Source organism: Lepidochelys kempii, chromosome 1, assembly GCF_965140285.1.
Source record: "Lepidochelys kempii isolate rLepKem1 chromosome 1, rLepKem1.hap1, whole genome shotgun sequence".
NCBI classification, from domain to species: domain Eukaryota; kingdom Metazoa; phylum Chordata; order Testudines; family Cheloniidae; genus Lepidochelys; species Lepidochelys kempii.
The window spans coordinates 270,115,030-270,133,578 of record NC_136380.1 but is presented as its reverse complement, the minus strand read 5'-3'; the positions used below and the strand labels follow the sequence as shown (position 1 = coordinate 270,133,578).

The 18,549-nt window shown below is 42.3% G+C and overlaps 1 protein-coding gene across 1 annotated transcript in view; it reads right to left on the bottom strand.

The window, feature by feature from the left end:
• Positions 1 to 5,802: 5,802 nt before the first annotated feature.
• NDUFA12 (NADH:ubiquinone oxidoreductase subunit A12) overlaps positions 5,803 to 18,549 on the bottom strand; it is a 35,877-nt gene continuing 23,130 nt past the window's right edge. Inside the window, exon 4 of the mRNA XM_073327528.2 lies at positions 5,803 to 6,079. Within this exon, the coding sequence (XP_073183629.1) occupies positions 5,899 to 6,079 (181 nt within the window). The 3' untranslated portion in view covers positions 5,803 to 5,898. The remainder of the gene's footprint in view (positions 6,080 to 18,549) is intronic.

The window sequence follows — 18,549 nt, the reverse complement described above, 5'->3', positions numbered from 1 at the left end:
AAATACATATAACAGTGAAGGGAAGTAGTAAATTAGTTGAATGACCATGAAGTTGCTGCACAGAAGATGAATAAAATACACAGATGCTTTGGTCTAGGCATTACAGATTAATACAAAACAGAAGTTTCTTCAGATTTTTTTTGCTTAAATGCAGTTAAATGTTTGTGCTAGTTTAACTTAAATATCAGATTTTTGTAGTAAAATTCTGAACATGAACTCCTTACAGCATGCACTTTAAAATTTAGCAGGTGTTTCTAAAGGCAATCTCCTTAGATTAATGATGTAATAAATTACCCTCTAAAATTTGGTCATTTTATGGATGTGTAAAATGTGAAAGACTTTTGCATAGCATTCTTATTCAGAACTAGTGTTAAAATATTCTGTAGGTACAAAATAATTTTTTATGTCTATCCCTTGAAGGATTGCTCCTGCTCTGATTACCTGATTTTCCTATATCCTAGGTAGTAGGCCTATGCCGCCTTTTCCAGCTAATGCTTAAAATACCGTTCAGGCTCTTTAGCCAGTGAATGATAATTCTGATGTTATGATAAAGTCTCTCTTTTCTGCCTTACCAGATAAAGCAGAGGTGGGCAAACTACAGCCTGTGGGGCACATCTGGGCCACAGAACTGTCCTGCCTGGCCCTTGAGCTCCTGGCCAGGGAGGCCAGCCCTCGGACCCTCCCCCACGGCCATGCTGGCAGCGCAGCTGGCTCTGGCCAGCCGGGCGAGCTCCTGCTGCTCTGAGCTGCATGGTAAGCAGGCAGGGAGTGGGGGGACTGGATAGGGGCTGGGGTCCCAGGGGCCTGTCAGGGGGCGGGGGTGTGGATGGGGTCTGGGGGGGCAGTCAGGGGACAGGGAACAGGGGGAGAGTAGGATAGGGGGTGGGTTCCCGAGAGGGGGCGGTCAGGAGCCAGGCTGTTTGGGGAGACACAGCCTTCCCTACCCGGCCCTCCAGACAGTTTTGCACCACAATATGGCCCTTGGGCCAAAAAGTTTGCCCACCCCTGAGATAGAGGAATGCCTTATGTCACTGAGGCAGTCTGAGGAGTGGTGTTGACTGGCTCCTAAATAAGCTTGTGGTTATGAAACTTTAAACACTGTACATGGACTGTATTTAGCATCAGCCAATGAGAGTTTTTATAATCAAAAAGGAAATAATCAGAACTTCCTTTCTTTGACTTCTCTAACACAGGAGAATCTTCATGGCCATTCCTGTTACCAGCCACTGTGTTGAAAAAGAACTCCTGACCACTGTCCATCGAAATCAGTGGTTCTCAAACTTTTGTACTGGTGATCCCTTTCACACAACAAGTCTCTGCATGTGACCCCCCTTATAAATTAAAAACAATATGAAACAGGGTTTGGGGGTGGAGGCTGACAGCTCATGACCCCCATGTAATAACCTCACGACCCCCTGAGGGGTCACAACCCCCAGTTTGAGAACCCCTGATCTAAATTAACATATCACATGGTAAGCGCTCATGTGGAAAGGACACACACAAGCAGCTGTCCCAACAAGATCTCTTCTTTGGAGGCTGCTTTGGAATTTGGAGCTAGTATTGGTTGATATGTGTGAAGGAGCTACTCTCACCTCTTTGGTATACTTAGAGTTGGAGGATGACAGTTTGACGCTTGACAGTTCAGCAGACGGAAAGCTCTGGTGAGTATGTGTCTGCTGTCATTTGTTACTTTGATCTTTCCCACGTAGTTGGCTCCCGAAGGCATAAAGCCACACTTAACACATTAGCTGGGTGAGTAACTGAAATACTATTTAGAGACTCGCTCCTTTTCTTGAAATATCAGCTAGCCGGGGTATTGTAGACACCCTGTTAATGTACCAGCCCAGAGAGGCCCTAGCTTTGTAAGGGTGTTTTTTATCTACCAGGCTCGTAACTGTCATTCTTTTTTATGCCAGCAGGGAGAAGCTGAGGTACAGCACAAGAGACTTCCCTATTCCCCCATTAGAATTTATTAGGTACCAAAATGAACACTTCACTCTCCTGATTTCTCCTTTGAACAACTTACAGGGCCTAATTCACCTTTGCCCTATCTAAATGCCTACACTGCGTCTATTAGTGTAGCACCTGAGCCCCCCAGAACATTCCGCTGAGCCAGAGAAGTACTTGTGATCCCCATCTCCCAGAGGAGGAGCTCAGTAGCACAGGCACACGACGTGACTTGCCAAGGTCACACAGGAAACAGCAGGGAACTGAGCCGGCACCTCCTACAACAGTGCAAAGTACAGTAGGTGGAGCACACTTCAGAAAATCAGAACACAAAAAGTACAAGACAGTGAATCTAACCCACAACACCTAAGGAACAGAATAACCAGCTGGTTATGAAGCAGCAAGCTTTTCAGTTTACACCGGCGCCAGGACAAGCTGTTGCATCAACTGTGACGTGTGTTTCAACTCTTAACCCTGATAAAGATTTGAGCTTTTAAAAGCTCCAGTAGGATGGCAAAAAGCAGAGCTAATTACACAAACGTTGGATTCATTATAAGACACAGTACCGTTGAACATAAATGTAAAAGGCTGGGCTCATGACTTACATGTGCACAAGAAACAATCTGATTTGGAATTTACATTAAGCAACAGCACTCCAAGAGCAAGCTTAGCCAAGGAAAATGAAAACTTCACAGCCCAAATGGATGCAATGGACAATAAAAGAAGGGCACAAATACTCATATTGTAGGATGACTGGTACTCCCTCATAGAACCATCTGGGAGGATAACGTGTGGGAATGGTTCTGAGATTTTAGCCCTACAGCTCCTGTCAGTCTTTCTTCCATTTCTTCCAGCTGCCATTATCTGTCTCACAATTAATAAAAAGGGTCAGAAATCTCTCTATTTGCAGTCCTGCAATCCTGAACTTTAGTATATGCTTTTGAGAGCAGGAAAGAGGGCTCAGGCTGAGGAGACATCCAGGAATTCAGGGTACCCCCTCATGTATACATCTTCCCCATCCTATCTCCATCTCTAGAATCCCAGTAGGGCTCTACTGTGACCAGCTTTTCATTTTTACATCTCAAATTCATTAACACTTGCTCTCAGTGCTTAGTGTTCTGTTATGTGACTTAAAAAAAAAAAAAGGGGTAAGATGGCGGCCCAAGACTCACCATATCCCACAATCCTTTGAAAGTACAAAGAACAGTGGGACTTGGGACATGCTCCTTCAGTCTCTTGCCTGGGCTTCTAGTGATCCAGATATTTTACTACTCTCAACAGCTGGATATGACCCAGTGGGACTCCCTTGTGGCCTACCACTCTACATGGACAGTATCTATATTCTCCTTTTCAATTGGCTTAGGATCTTCTGAGTTTGTTATGCCTTTGGGTTTAAAATGGTTCTCTTGGTTATGTATTATCACCATCTAAGGTACTGGTTCTAGGTTAGAAGAAATGTTTCTTTTTGGGTGAGAAGAGGGTGCCAAGATTTGAGGTTGCTTATGCCACATATTGAGGTAAAGTGGGTGAGGTACTATCATCTACTGGACTAACTTCTGTTGGTGAAAGAGAAGCTTTCGAGCTCCTCTTCAAGTCTGGGAAAGAGGAATCAGTGTCACAGTGGTGGCCACTGGATCTGTGAAGGTAAGCGTGGGGATCTGTGAGTTTCTTGTATACAGTTGTCTGTAGGGTTCCAATGCTGAAACTAACTGTGGTGTCCAGGAAGTTTATGCTGGTGTGGCAGTGTTCTAGAGAGTTTTATGGATGGGGGATGGTTGTAGAAGTTGTGGTGGAAATCTATGATGGAGTTTAGGTCACCTGTCCAGAAGATGAAAATATCATTGATATCTCTCAGGTATATCATGGGTTTTGTGTTGCATTTTTACAGAAATTCTTCCTCAAAAGTGCCCACAAAGAGGTTGGCATATTGGGGAGCCATCCTAATCCCATGGCTATTCCCATGGTTTGGATAAAGTGTTTGTTGTTGAATGTAAAATTGTTATGGGTGAGGATGAAATGGATGAGTTTGGTGATGTTTGGGGTGGATATTCGAAGTAGGGGTGATGCTGTCATGGTGAGAGATGTTGGTGTGTAGGGAAGGGGCATCCATGGTAGCAAAGTATGGTGTTCTGAGGGAGGTTGTTGATGTTGTGGAATTTCGGGAGGAAGTCGGTTGTGTCCTTGAAGAAACTGCCCCGTTGTGAGGTGAGTTGTTTGAGAATGGTTTCTAGGAGTACAGATATTCCTTCAGTAAGAGTGCCACAGCCAGATGGGTCTTCCTAAATTTCCTTGTTAGTATATCTTGGGAAGCATGTAGAAGATCCTTGGGGGATGAAGTTACAAAGCTTCTCTTGAAGTTGTTTGGGGAAGAGTTTGATGATATCCTTGAACTCCTGGGTGAATTGTGGTGTGGTGTCAGAATATCAGGGTTGGAAGAGACCTCAGAAGGTCATCTAGTCCAACCCTTTGCTCAAAGCAGGACCAATCCCCAATTTTTGCCCCAGATCCCTACATGACCCCTTCAAGGATTGAACTCACAACCCTGGGTTTAGAATGCCAATGCTCAAACCACTGAGCTATCCCTCCCGCCCTTTTCTTTGAGTTCTTTAAAATAGGTGGTGTCCGAGTTGTCAGTTTGCCTCACTGACAGTCATCTCAGTTGAACTATGATGGAAACCTTTTTGTCTGCTGCTTTGATCACTATTTGGTGGATGGATTTCAGGGACTGTACAGCTGTCCTCTTGGTGGAGGAATGCAATATCTGTTAAGGATTTCATAGTCAATCGTCAGTCCTATGACTACAGAGGTGGTAACTGATCACTTCATTTTGAATATTTTCTTGCAACGTATTAAAGCCTTATGCTTAATCTGTTCCACCTTTCCTTTAGCGGTGACACTATGATTACCTTTCCCAGATCTGAAAAAGAGCTCTGTGGAGCTCAAAAACTTATCTCTTTCACCTAAAGAAGTTGGTCCAATAAGGGATATTACCTCATCCACCCTTGTCTCTCACATCCTGGGACCAACACAGCTACAACATTGCAAACAATATTCCATGTATAAGCAGACAATACCTTGGGACATCTATGTAATGACCACTAATGTATGTGGATACACTGGAACAAATTTTCAAAAGCAGTCAGTAAAGGCTTAGTCCAAAAATTCTGCATTGCATGCACATTTGTGGATACAGAAATGTAAATTACAGCCTAAGTGTCTGCGTATGAAAATTTGTCCCATTAATTCAGCCCTTTCTTTCTCCTCCTGATGAACTTCCACCATATAGATTACTGTAGAAATTTTAAAATATTTTATATTGTTACATTACATGCTATAGCATAATGTGTGTGTACATGTACACACACACACACACGTACGTATATGTAGAATACCAAAAGTATTCATAAAGAAAAAGCTAAGATCCTTTATTGGCACTCCTTTCTCACTTGCAATATAATTATTATTATTATTTTTAAGAGATGGCTTCCTAGAAAGGAGTCCTGGGAGCACTACTTAGGTATAGTGTTGGGAATGGTCCATTATTCCTTATCCTGCCCCATTATATTATTTGTATGTTCAGCCTCATAGGAACATTACTGTATTTCAAATCTATCTGGATATTATAAAGAGGAGAAATGACTGTCACAGCAACAGTTTGATGTAATAAATACTAGAAAAGTAAGGTTTACTTAAAACCCACAGAGAAGAAAAAAGCACATGAAGATATCTGATAAAAATGATATTTGAAGGTAACACTGTATTCTTTACTTGGCCTTTTACCCACTTTTTTTTTCTTAAACACTCCCTATTTTTGTTCGTAAAAATGTTCTTCAATCCCAATAAAAAAAAATGAACTTTTACTTTTGTCAGAGGCTTTTATTTTAAACCAACCAAACAATGAAGGTACAGTTCACATTGAGAACCTAGTTTTAGGCAAGTCAGGCTTTTCAATTATTTGTTAGCAGTCGTAGGTGGGACCCACTCCTGTATCTTTTTACGCGTTGTAGAGAAAGGGACATATTGCCCAGGAGTGCCACTCAGATTGAATTTGTGGTTCTCCCAAATGAATTTACGAGCAGCTGGTGGATGAGTAGTTGGAGGGTCTTCAGTTATGCAGTGAAGCCAACAATGCCTGAAGAGAGAAAAATATATATATACTGGTTATTAAAAAGTTGCTATATGATCTCCTATAATAAATCCTCTTCCTTAATTGGAAGAGTTTTTCTCTGAAACTTTTTTAATATCTGGCTTTTAGTTTTGGAACTCAGGCTTTAAAACTTTAATCTATTCTGATATATTCAAAAAGGCATATTTCACGGTATTCAGCTAAAGTCTCCTATCAAATAGTCAATTAGATAGATAAGAGTTCCATTACAGAACAACTGAGAATATACTAGATTTTAAATCCACTGTGAAATATTACACTATGCTGTGGTAAGTAGTCATTCAGAATATATTTTTAATAATTTGATTGCTGGTAGTTTACCTTCTAGTTTCCACCAGCCAAAATGCAGGACAGACTTCAGATCACATTTGGATTAGAAAGAATCGATTCCATTAAATTTAAAAACCAGGGATAACTGAGGTTTTAGAATTAAGATAAGTCTCTTTTGTGAGGCCATAGAGTTATTTTCTGAACAGCATTTTGAAGTACCTTCTATTACAATTAATTTATCAGTCTATTTTTGGACATCTTTATTAGTTTTAATGTAAATAGAAACTAAAAATAATAAATGTTTGGCTGAAATAGCATTTAAAAACAGAATTACACTATCAATTTTCTTCCTTTAAATCTCTACTTAAAACCCACCTATGTTGTGATGCCGACAAAAAACTCTTGATTAAAGAGACAGGGTATGGTCTCAGAGGCTTACTCCACTGTCCATAACTGTTTCAATGTTCCCTTGTGCTCCCCTCATCTGTTGTCTCATTTTAAAATGTAGATTATACGCTCTTTTGGGTAAAAACCATCTTTTTGTTATAGGTTTGTACAATGCCTAACACAATTGGGCCCTTGCTTCTAGGCAGGCAGTACAAATAAAACAAAACAAACAAACAAACAGAAGCTTTGTATTTGGAGGAGATTTTACAGGACTCAAATAATATCAAAAGACTGTGTACAAACTACTGTACTTGCAGTACTGTTTACAATGCCATTTACAAAGCCTTCCTTATTTTTCAAGCACAGTAATAAGTAGTTTTGAGGTAACAGGATAATGATTTGACGTAGACACAACCTCTCCACATAAATGCTTGCTGACTGCATAATGTGATTAACATAAAAAGACTGTACAGTAACGGATGTTCTTTGAGATGTGTAGTCCGTATACATATTCCACAGCTAGAGATTACATTGTCCAGTGCACATGCAGATAACTTTCCAGTTAGCAGTGTCTGTGGGGGCAGCACACGAAACTGTTGGTCCCTCATGCTCTCAGCGAGAGAGTAAAGGCCTACACCAGGGGCTCCAAGTGACTTCTGACTAGCTTGTCATCGAGGTAGGGAAATACCTGGGCACCTCTCATTCTGAGGTAGGCTGCCACTGCTGCCAGGCATTTCATAAATATTCTGGGTGCTGCTGAGAGGCTAAACAGCAAAACCTGGTACTGGTAAGGATAGTGTCTTATTGCAAATCTCAGGAAGTGCTTGTGGGCCTGGTATATCAGAGTGTGGAAACGCATCCTGGGGATTGAGGGTAGCATACCAGTCCTGATCTCGGGATGGGATGATGGATACTGGGGACATCATCTTGAACTTGAGCCTCTTGAGGTACGTGTTCAGACCCTGTAGATTCAGGATAGCTCATAAACCCTCCCTTGAGTAAAATCCTTTAACCCAGTGATCAAAGGAGCCATCTTCTATGGCTTCAAGAGCTTAGACTGACCCGCCCAGTGTAAAGCACTCTCGTGAGATGGGTCCCCAAATAGGGACAGGGAGGGGACAGGAGAGGAACTGAATTATGTCACCTCTCTCTACAGTGTCCAATATTAAAGGGTCTGAAGTGATGCTGGACCAAACGTGGTGGAAATGCACCAGATGGTTGCCAAAAGAGGGGAAGGCCAGGGATGGGTAGAGAGTAGTATGTTGTCCTTGGCTGTGGAGTCAAATCTGCTGCCTTAACACAGAGGAGGAGGGACAGCGGGATGTGGTGGCCCCTTCTGAGGGGTTTTTCTTTAAAGCTTTCTGCCTCTTTTGGCACACTCAGGTGGTATATAGTGGTAGCAGTGGGCCTGCCTGTAAAACTGTTGAGACATGATGGCTGGAGTATAGACCCCCCAGGGATCTGAGTATGGCCCGACAGTCTTTAAGCAACCTCATACCTCACCTGTCCTGTCAAAAAGCAACCTTCAAAGGCAGGTCCTTGGTTGTGGTCAGTACCTTCCTCAGAACTGCCTAGAACAGCCATGATGAAAACTATCATCAAGTGCAGTTGCCATTGCCCAGGAGGCTTCTCCCTAGCATTGGTGGCACTGAGGGTAATATAAGATCTTCCTAAAGGTGAAAACAGAACCAGGAATCTGGACAGTGGCATTGGCAACAGTGCTAGGACCCCGGAAGGCACCAGGAGGCTTCCATATGTATGCAGGGGGAGACTCCGATCCTGGGCCACAGAGCCTGTGGTCCTGCTTGTGCTATTGTCAGCACCTTGTGAAGTGGAGCTGGTACCAGTGATGCCAGTATAGCTGATACAGTGGTAGGTGAGAGCTGCAGCATATCTAGGTCACCTCAGGTCATGCTGGCTCCTGTGCTTAGAGATCTTCTCAGCTTTGAAGCACCTTTGATATAGGACAATCTCGTGATTAACATCCAAACTTGGAGAAGGTATTCTGTGCTTCTTCTTGCCTGATGACTTCTGCTCTGGCTGATCCTGGTGTTTTCTCAGTATGGAGGCAGAATTGAGGGGTACCTTGGACCATTTCAAAGAAGCCTCAGGTGAGAGCCTTGAGGACCTCTGATACCCCAACTGTCAGAAGATTAATCTGGATGCATGGACTGCTCCAGCAGAAAGGCCCTCAAGTGAGACTCCCTTAAACTCTGGGTCCACTTTGAAAAGGATCTGTAGATCTTGCACCGGTTCAGAATATTTGTCCCTCATTGAGGCAGAGGAGACATCTTGTGTGGCTGTCATGGAAAGGCATAACAGCCTCACAAGATGGGCAGTGCTCTAAGCCTGGGGACTTGTGGTCTGCCACGAAGAACTAAAGATGGTCCCAGTACTGTAGATGAATGGGGGGTCTTGACAGTCCCCAAAAGACTAACTCACAAGGCCAACTAAAAGAGGCAAGTGGCTCTAAATGGAGCTGCTCCGACACACACCATCATGGCAAGAGAGTACTGAAGGTAGGGGTGGTGGCTCTGCCTTTTATAGCATTACTGAGCGCATGAGGGATTGAAGAGCACAGGCACTGCTAACTTGAAAGTTCTCAGATGAGTGCACACTAGACACATGGTCACTAGCTGTGGAATATGTATATGGATTCTCATTCAAAGAATAATTATTTCTGGGTAACTATGAAGTTATTAGTGTTTATCCCTGGGCCTGGCCTATAAAACTAGATGATACCAAGCCTCCTCTGTGCAAATTACGTTAATCTAAGCAAGTGAAAAAATTTCAATAGTAACCTATTGAAAAAAAAAACAAAAAAGTATATAAACTATAAGTTTTTCAGTCTGTCCCTATTCCAGTCCCCAAAAATCTTTAAACCTGAACATATATTTTCATACTTAATGCTAAATGTAATATGTACAATTATAACAAAATTATCAGTTATGCTGGCAAGCTTTCTGGTGTGGAATTAATGAGGTTTTTGCCAGTCAGCTGTCACTTGACCTAAATATGAAAGGTCTTCTGTTCCAGTTGTATCTGCCATTTCTCTTCATGTAGCATCACAAAAAGGATCAAACTAGGAGGGAATGGAAAAAGTAATATTTATATAATTGAGTTCATCCCCCTATAGGGATTTGCAGCTTTGGGGCACGCTTCTCAGCTAAGAGACTGCCTTTTCAGTCAAATTGCTCTTAGCCATGCATTTAAAATAAAGTCCTCTCTCTTTAATAGGAGATATTAAAATCTATTTTTAGCAAAATCAGTTAGACTTATCAAAAATCTCAGAATCATACCCTTAACTAAAGAGTCCAAATTGAGATTAAAAATTGCTAAGAATAAGTTAGCTAGAATTTGATTGGAAAATTCTTTAAATTTCTAGTAAAGGTACAGTAAACAGTGCCCTCATTTCTAAATGTCCTTGCTAATGGAATACAAAACTGGAGGGAAGATTAATTTTATTTTTAACAAGATGTTTAAAGTAGGCTATTACTTGCAGTTGTTTAATATAGACAAAGGCTCCTAAGGGAAAACCATCCACTTGAAAGTTATACTTCTGTCTGAAAGTTCTGTATGCTCTAAAATTAACTGACACCTATTATCATCATCATCATAACAGAGAAAAAAAACCCTTTTTTCCTAGTTTGTGAATTTGATATGGCTACTGTCAGGCTCTGGGATCACGGCAGTCAGGCCTGGTGGTTAGAGCTGTAGTCAAGAATAGGTTCAGGGGTTGAAGAGGACTGGAAAGTCAGGACTGGGCTGAGGGCTATGTGGAAACTGAGGTCAGAGACAGTCCACGGGTCAGAACCAAGATCACAGTCCATAGACAAGCCAAATCAGGATTATAATCAGAATCCAAACACATGTCGAAGTTGGGTGGGAGTCAGTCTGAGGGTCTGGGGGGTCAGCAGCAGGGTGAAGGGCTAGAGCAGATCAATAACAGGGCTGGCGCATGGTCTGAGTAGGGAATGAGCAAGACTGAACAAGTTTTGGGCATGAACTGGATCAAGGGCAAGTTGGAAGCGCAGGGAGTTTAACACTGAGTCAGCAAGAGGGTTCCTGGCTAAGAAGTGCAGTTGCACAGACAGCTCTGGTGTGGGTCAGAGAAATACTATCTGACCCAGGCCCTGCCTGGGTATATGCTGCTGCATGCCAGAGAGATGGGTCACTGCAGGCTCTGTTGAATGGCAAGTCATGGTACCTATTGAGGTTCCAGGGGAATGGGCGCCCACATCTAAAGGCTGCTCCCCCCAACCTAAGGGGAGGGGCTACAGGACCCAGGTCTTAAGTGAATTTGGGAGACAACAAATGAGAAAACAGGGATAGGAGTGAGGGTCAAAGGGTTAAAAGGAGGGAGCCAGAGGGGGAACACCAAGCAGAAAACCCCAGACAGCACCCACTGCTCCTTGAAGACATCCAGGGAGCCAGTGGATGCAGCCCAGAGGAACTCTGCCTGGAGAGTTGACTTCAGGGAGGATCAGAAATAGGCCCCACGGTCACAGAGCACCTCCTCATCCAGTTTCCGCCTCCTGTTATGGTGGATGGCCAACTTGGCCTGTACCAGGAGGAGGTTGACAAGGAGGTCTCATAACTTCATGGGCTCATGGATCAGGAGGTGTACGGAGAAGTGAAGCCAGAACCTGAGGAGGTGGTTTTGGAGGAGTCAGAAAAGGGGCTGAAACCTGGTACACCTGACGTAGATGTGGGGCAGGTGTCGGAGGAGGTTGTGAACTGCACCAGGTACACGCCCTGTGCTCACAGCTCCGTGAAGGAGCCGACAACTAGCATCCCCCGGTGGGCAACCGAGTAAGCAGCCCTGGTCTAGCTGCAGGTTTGCCTCGCAGCCTTAAGCAAACTCTAATTTGCTGGTTGTCCATATAGTGAATTTGTTTCTGCCTAGAAGAAAAGACCCTCAGGAACATCAACAAGGAAGCAGAACAGAACACACAGTTTAAAGAGTACTTTATCAGAAAGTAGAATTTTTTGAAGTTAGCCAACTTAGTTACAGTTTTATAGACAATAGGATAAACAAGCGAGGTGCTGAACTTTGTTTCATGTTTTTTCCCCTTACTGCCATATTTCATTTGTATGAACTTGTGTACAGAGGTAATTAGCTGGTACGGAATAAAACATCACATTATCATTTCAGTACTCAATCATGGTCAGACAAAGAGGGGAAGAAAAAAAAGGGGACTCCACCATTCTTTCTGGAATCACAAGCGAAATAATTGTGCCCAGATATGGCAGTTCATGAATGTATGTCACAGGAAAGGAACTGTCAAGTTTTCAACTGATAGATCTCCAATATCAGTACCTTTCAGAATATTTTGTATTTTCACTTTTCAGCTCTGCTGACAATCGTAAGTGTACAGTCACCGTAGAAGTCACACTACTTTTAACCTAACGTGATGAGTAATAACCCCTAAGAATATAATTAAAAAATATTTTTCAGTTTATTTACTTTATATCTAACACTGTTGCGTGTCGATTTCCTTTTCTTGAATGGCTTTGTGGGAGTTTTGCAGAGCCACAGGTGAAAAAAGTGATTGGAATGTGGTTGTAAAACCACAAATATTGGCAGAGAGACCTGGACAGGTGCAGTACAAGAAACCTATTTTAGCTCATTTTAAAGTGACTAGATTTCAAGCTGACCGTGTCATTTAAAAGTTGCATAATGTCTAACATCTGAATCTGTATGGGTGTGTGATATGCACACTTTTTAATAGTCTGATAAACTCATGGAATAGTCTCTTAAGTACCTCAGTCCACAGAAAACTAGAAAACATTCAAGTTTTGCCCTATTCCCGAGCTTCACTTTACTGCAGTGTTCCATGCATCCGATGAAGTGAGCTCTAGCTCATGAAAGCTTATGCTCAAATAAATTTGTTAGTCTCTAAGGTGCCACAAGTACTCCTTTTCTTTTTTTAATCAAGGAGTAAATCAGTAAGATCTTTTAAAAATATATTAAATATATTTTGAAATAATTAAATCACTGCTAGGCTACCTAGATATTTGGAAACTTTGGAAGATCAGCATGAAACTTTTACAGTTCAAATTTAACACTTAAGTTCAATAATTTAAAAACCCACATCATAATGGACTTTCTGCTTGGAAGTATAAAGAAAACCATTAGTTCTCAGAGACACACCAGCACTGTGCAGTTATAGAGGAACTGAAGCACAAACAGTTATTTCTACAAGCTGTTTTGAAAGCTCAAGTATCTTATTCAGTACACTTTTGTTTGTTTAAAGGTATTATAAACAATCACTGCAGCTTTCCTTTGAAAGCACAGTCATGAAACCTATACATGCGAGACCAAAATGACACACTACTGTGTGTTTAGATGACTAATTTTGTTGTCTCAAGTAAGGCTCTTACTTTAATGGTATCCCTTAGGCTAACCTGTGGAAAAAGTGGAAAATGACCCACCCTGTTTATTTTGGGAAGACCTCTCCTCAGCAGTCTCCTCAAATAATCTTTTGAAATACAAAAAAGTCTGTATACTCTATTTCCAAGACCTCAAGGAAAGCTCTTTATGAACTACATTGGATAATGTACCTCAGATGTAGCCAGATTTCTGTGCAAATTCTTTCCTGATGGGTTTTCTATATGAAACAATATAAAAGGACCCAAAAATGACTAATCACTTTAAACCTGCATTAGAAATTGACAAGTTATATGGGCAGGAGGAGATACAAGAGGGCAAACAGAAGCTTTTAAAAAGCTGAGACAGTTTCCTGAAACGTACTAGAAGAAAAGCAGCATATTGCAGAGCAGCCTAGGGCTAGTCAGGCCTCTAGAACTCTGCTTAGATGAATTAAGGATGAAAGAGAAATAGATATTAATTTGAAGAGCTAAAAACAGTCAAGTTTCCCTAAGATCAGGTAGCACTTAATTTTTATATTCTTTTAAAATTTAAAGTAAGGATAGTTCAAAGTGAAGCCACAAGAGATTAGAGCCAAGTATGCAACATACAAGTGGTCAAACAGGTATTAAGACTACATAACACTGTAGTTAATATAGTACTTGTAATTGCAAGGCTGAGATACCACTTGTGTGGGTTCAAAAGACCATGCCATTTTTCTCAAGAAATTAAATAAAATTAACAATGGTAGGGCATTTAATGCAATTCTGCATTTAGATAAAAGAGCAGCCAGGTGTTTATTAAAGCCAGTGTGTGAATCATATTTACAATGCATTAACAGAATGTAAAATATTGTAATGGAGGGCAAATCTGGGATTTAATTTTTGACTACAGTGAAAGCGGACAGAAAAGAGATTATCTCCAATTACTCTTTTGTGTTTTTGCCCACTTATGGGAGAAGAGAACAGAGAGAAATGAAATTGACACCACACTTATTTCTGTTAGGATTAATTGATGATGGCTTCTGTCTGCATTTACCTTCCCCCCCTCCCCCTTGTTTCCATTTTCATTTCACTTCTGTTGCGCTGGTGGAAGCTACTATTCTATTGTAGAGTAATAGGGTGGTAACCATGGCAGCTAATAGGACTGCAGTAGGGTCAGATTCAGTCACAAAACATGTAGTTTATTGTGGAGTTAGCAAATGGATGAAACTCTACCGTTCCTATTCTGGAAAAAAAAAGCGTTTTTCATTCTTTGACATCTCTTCCCCATCCCTTGCTTTATCATTATTTTCTGGAAGACTCCAGCAGCAACAGCAGTTTTAAAGCAAAAGTAGCAATTCCTCATGTTTCTGAAATAAGGGTTCTTTCATCAGAAGTTGAGGAGTTGAGCAAGAGTACAGATAGGTTCATACTGTGTGTATATTATGAAGAATTAATCCAAGGGAGTGGGGACGACGTGAAGAGAAAATGGGAAAAGAGGAGGTAACTGGAGGGTCTTTGAGATGTGTGGTCCCTATTTAGATTCCAAAACGTGGGTGCGCATGCATGCCATGCACCAAAGCAATTTTGTAGCAGTGTCTGTTGACCCATATGTGCGTTGTGTGTCACCTTTCTGTCTGCAGCCGAGGCTATGAGAGGCTGTATAGGTTGACATCGCTCCAGTATCCCTCTTATTGCTAAGTAGTGTAGTCCACAACAGAGCAGGGGATGGAGGGCAGGTATTGGAATTCAAATAGGGACTACATATCTCAAAGAACCTCCAGTTACAGGTAAGTAACCTCCTCCTCTTCTTCGAATGATGGTCCCTATATGGATTCCAAATGTGGGTGAGTAATGATCAGTGATCAACATGGAGCTGGGTGCTAGGACTCATGAGAAAGTATACTCTGTAGTACGGAGTGGCCTATGGCTGCATCTGCAACCGCTGCCAGGCGATGGGATAGTGAGACATCAAGGTATGGATGAGCTTAGGTGAAACATGAAAGGCAGGGGTTCGTTGGAGTTAGAAAGCTAGTGCACACCAGAAGTAAAGAGTGTGTCACGTTTTGTGCCTGTGGGAGGCATGGGATTTGGGATAGAAGACTGGGAGATGGATGCACTGGTTGAAGTGGAATTCAGACACCACCTTCAAAAGGAATATTGGCTGCCGTCGCAAGGAGACTGTGTCTTTGTGGAAGATAGCGTAAGGGAGATCGGCCACCATGGCTGTTAATTCGTTAACTTGTCTCGCTGAGGGGTTCAAAGGGTGGTTTCATGAGGGCAGAAAGAACTATGTCAAGGTCCCAAGAAGGGGTAGGTTTGAGTACTGGTGGAAAGATGTAGAGCAGACCTTTTAGTAAGCAAATAGTGGTTGGATTTCCATTGCAGAGGGCCAATCCATTGTGGTCCATTCCTCCTGCTGTCATCCTGGAGTTGCACCTGACCCTTACCCTTTACCTCATGGGAGGTCAGCCAATGGAGCAGATCCACATCGCCTTTTTGCACTGGGCCTAGCTAGGTTATATGGGTGGCCTGGCCACCAGACACTCCCCTAACATCACCCCCAGGCCTGACTCCAGGGGTGGGTCCCAGTATCCATAATTCAGGAGAGATTCAGTTCAAGTATCTAGGGGAAGAGTTCAAGTATCTACAGGTCTTGCTCAGGAGTGACAGTAAGCAGAAGCATGAGATTGACCAGCAGATTGGTGCAGTGGTGGCAGCGATGCGGATGCTGTATCGATCCATGGTGATGAAGTGGGAGCTGAGTTCTCAGACGGAGCTCTCGGTTTACAGGTCAATCTACCTCCCTATCCTCACCTATGGTCATGAACTTTGGGTAATGACTGAAAAGACAAGATCGCAGGTACAAGTGACGGAAATGAAGTTTCTCAACAGTGGGGCTGGGCATACTCTCCAAAACAGGGTGAGGGGCTTGGCTATTCAGGAGAGCCTCAGAGTAGAGCCACTACTTCTCCAGATCAAGAGGAGCCAGCTGAGGCAGTTCAGGCACCTGATAAGGATGCCCGGTGGGAGGCTTCCTTTGGAACTCTATTGGGCATGTCCCACTGGGAGGAGGCCCCGAAGCCAACCAAGGATACATTGGAGGGATGATATCTTCCAGCTGGCCTGGGAATCCCCAAAGAGCAGCTGGAACCTGCTGTGGAGGAAAAAGGGAGGTCTGGTCTTCCCTACTCTTCTCCACACTGCTGCCATGACCCTCACAAGGAAATGTGGCAGGCAGGCAGGCAGAAAGAAAGAACGAAGACAACAATGGCTGGGTGTGTGAAGATGGAGGCACCATCTATTGGGGGGAGGAAAACACTGAGCACTGCCAAGTGGACTGGTATGGAGCTGTGGGAGAGGCCTGACGTCCTCAGTTGGAAGAGATAGTCCAGTATAATAGGAATGGATATAGTGTCCAGGGGGTATTGATGGCAGTGAGCCCAGGAGGTGAATCATTTCCATTTTGCTTGATAACAGTCCCTGGTGGAGGCTCGTCTGCTGTGTGTGAGGATATTACACACAGGGGAAGAGCACGCCATGCCTATGTGCAAGCCCCATCCAAATACCAAGCCGTGAGATGGAGCGGGCCTGGGTTTGGGGTGTTGGAGCGGCCTTGAGGAGGGTTGGGTGCATGCAAAGGTGGAGCAGAGGGTGAGTGGAGAGCCGGAGGAAGTCTGTGAACCAAAGATGATATGGACACTGAGGGAGGGGGTATGAGGAGGTTCGCTGTAGTACTGGGGACAACGTAAGTACCTTAGAGAGAGAGAGAGTGTATATGCTTATCGCACAATCCTAAACCACCTTCCACACATTCCTGGGTACCAAAAGGCCCATTTGTTTCCTGTACAGCTGCAAAAACCCCAATGCTGCTTATTGCCACAGATTTTTGTACTGACATACTGAAAATTTAGGGACTTAGTAAAATTGAAGTGAACAGCAAAATAAAGGAATTTTACAGATTTTATTCTCTCATATTTTGTTAATGAAACTTCAGTTTTTTAAAATGCACCTAAAATGGTATGAAATTATGAGTGAGTCACTGAAGTACCACAAAATATAGGAATCTTCCTGCAGACTTTAAGTTCAAGCCATAAGGTACATCGGGTCTCTCATCAGAAAAAGTACAAGAGAAAAATATGCCACATACGAGTTTCCTAGCAGGAAATCTATTAGATTGGGGAAACTGTTTCCCCAAGAGAAACAATAAGAGCATCACTGCTTATAACATTTTATATTAGACTGTAGAGTGAACTAAAATATATAGTAAAAGAAAACAATTCTGCAATAGCAGGAGGACTAGCTTGTCCATCGCTGGTTTAGATGACCTATAAATACTACCTAAACACAAGAGTGCAACTCTGATCTATGGAACTATTGTATTCTAAGAAAATATTTTTCTACCATATGACTAGTGACTCAGTCTGAGGAAATAGTAAACAAAAATCCAGTAGGATTCCAAAATAAGATTAATCTTGAAATTGATAAACTTCAGTAAATTGGGGAGGGAACCTGGCACCTATATGACAGTTCTATTGCATATACAATAGGGAAAACTCTGCATTGGCGGAGACCCTTTCTAATTTTAGACTAGCACATCATTCCTTCTAAGACCAGCAAAACTCCAACAGTTGGAGAAAACAAAATCAGATTATGATCTCAAAAACAGCAAAAGAAAGTCTAATATGATTAGACTATGTCTGCACAGGAAAACACAGCATGACGCTGTGCAGGGTTAGTAACATGTATTAACTACATAGATAACTTTCGCCTACCCACCCTTCACTGAAATGTGCATAAAACAATCACCATAATTTAAGACACTCCATTTTAAAGTCCATAAGAATCCATTATTCATCTCAGTCTCAACTCCAAAACCACCACAAGAGAAAATAAATATTGTTCGAACTTTCTGACTTTATTCCACCCAAACACGACGAACCACCATCACATTCCTATTTCCCTATGCCTAAAGTGGTATTTGTTTTCTCAAGCACTTAGCAGAGATCACCTCTCAAATAGCTGGGGAACAAAGTGACTAAGATGACAATCATCTCTTTACATTCTATTTGGTGTGTTCATAGTCCTTGTACTAGTAATAGATGACAATTCAGAAAGATACCCATCTTGGTTCACCATGTTTCTCCCCATATTCAGATCCCTTGAAATTTTCAAAATCTTATTTTACTCCAACTATATTATGCCAGCAATACACTGAAATTGATACAGCATTACTCAATTTAGGGAGTTTTGCTGCAGCAAGTGAGAGCACACTAGAAAAGGTAGGATGCCATTGATGTCCTATTAAAATGGAAGCACTGTGCTTTAGCAGCTAAAAACCAGCAAGCTTTAAAGTCTTCTGGTGATTTGCAGAAAGCAATTCCATAACTCAGTGAAGAAATCATAGAATCATAGAATATCAGGGTTGG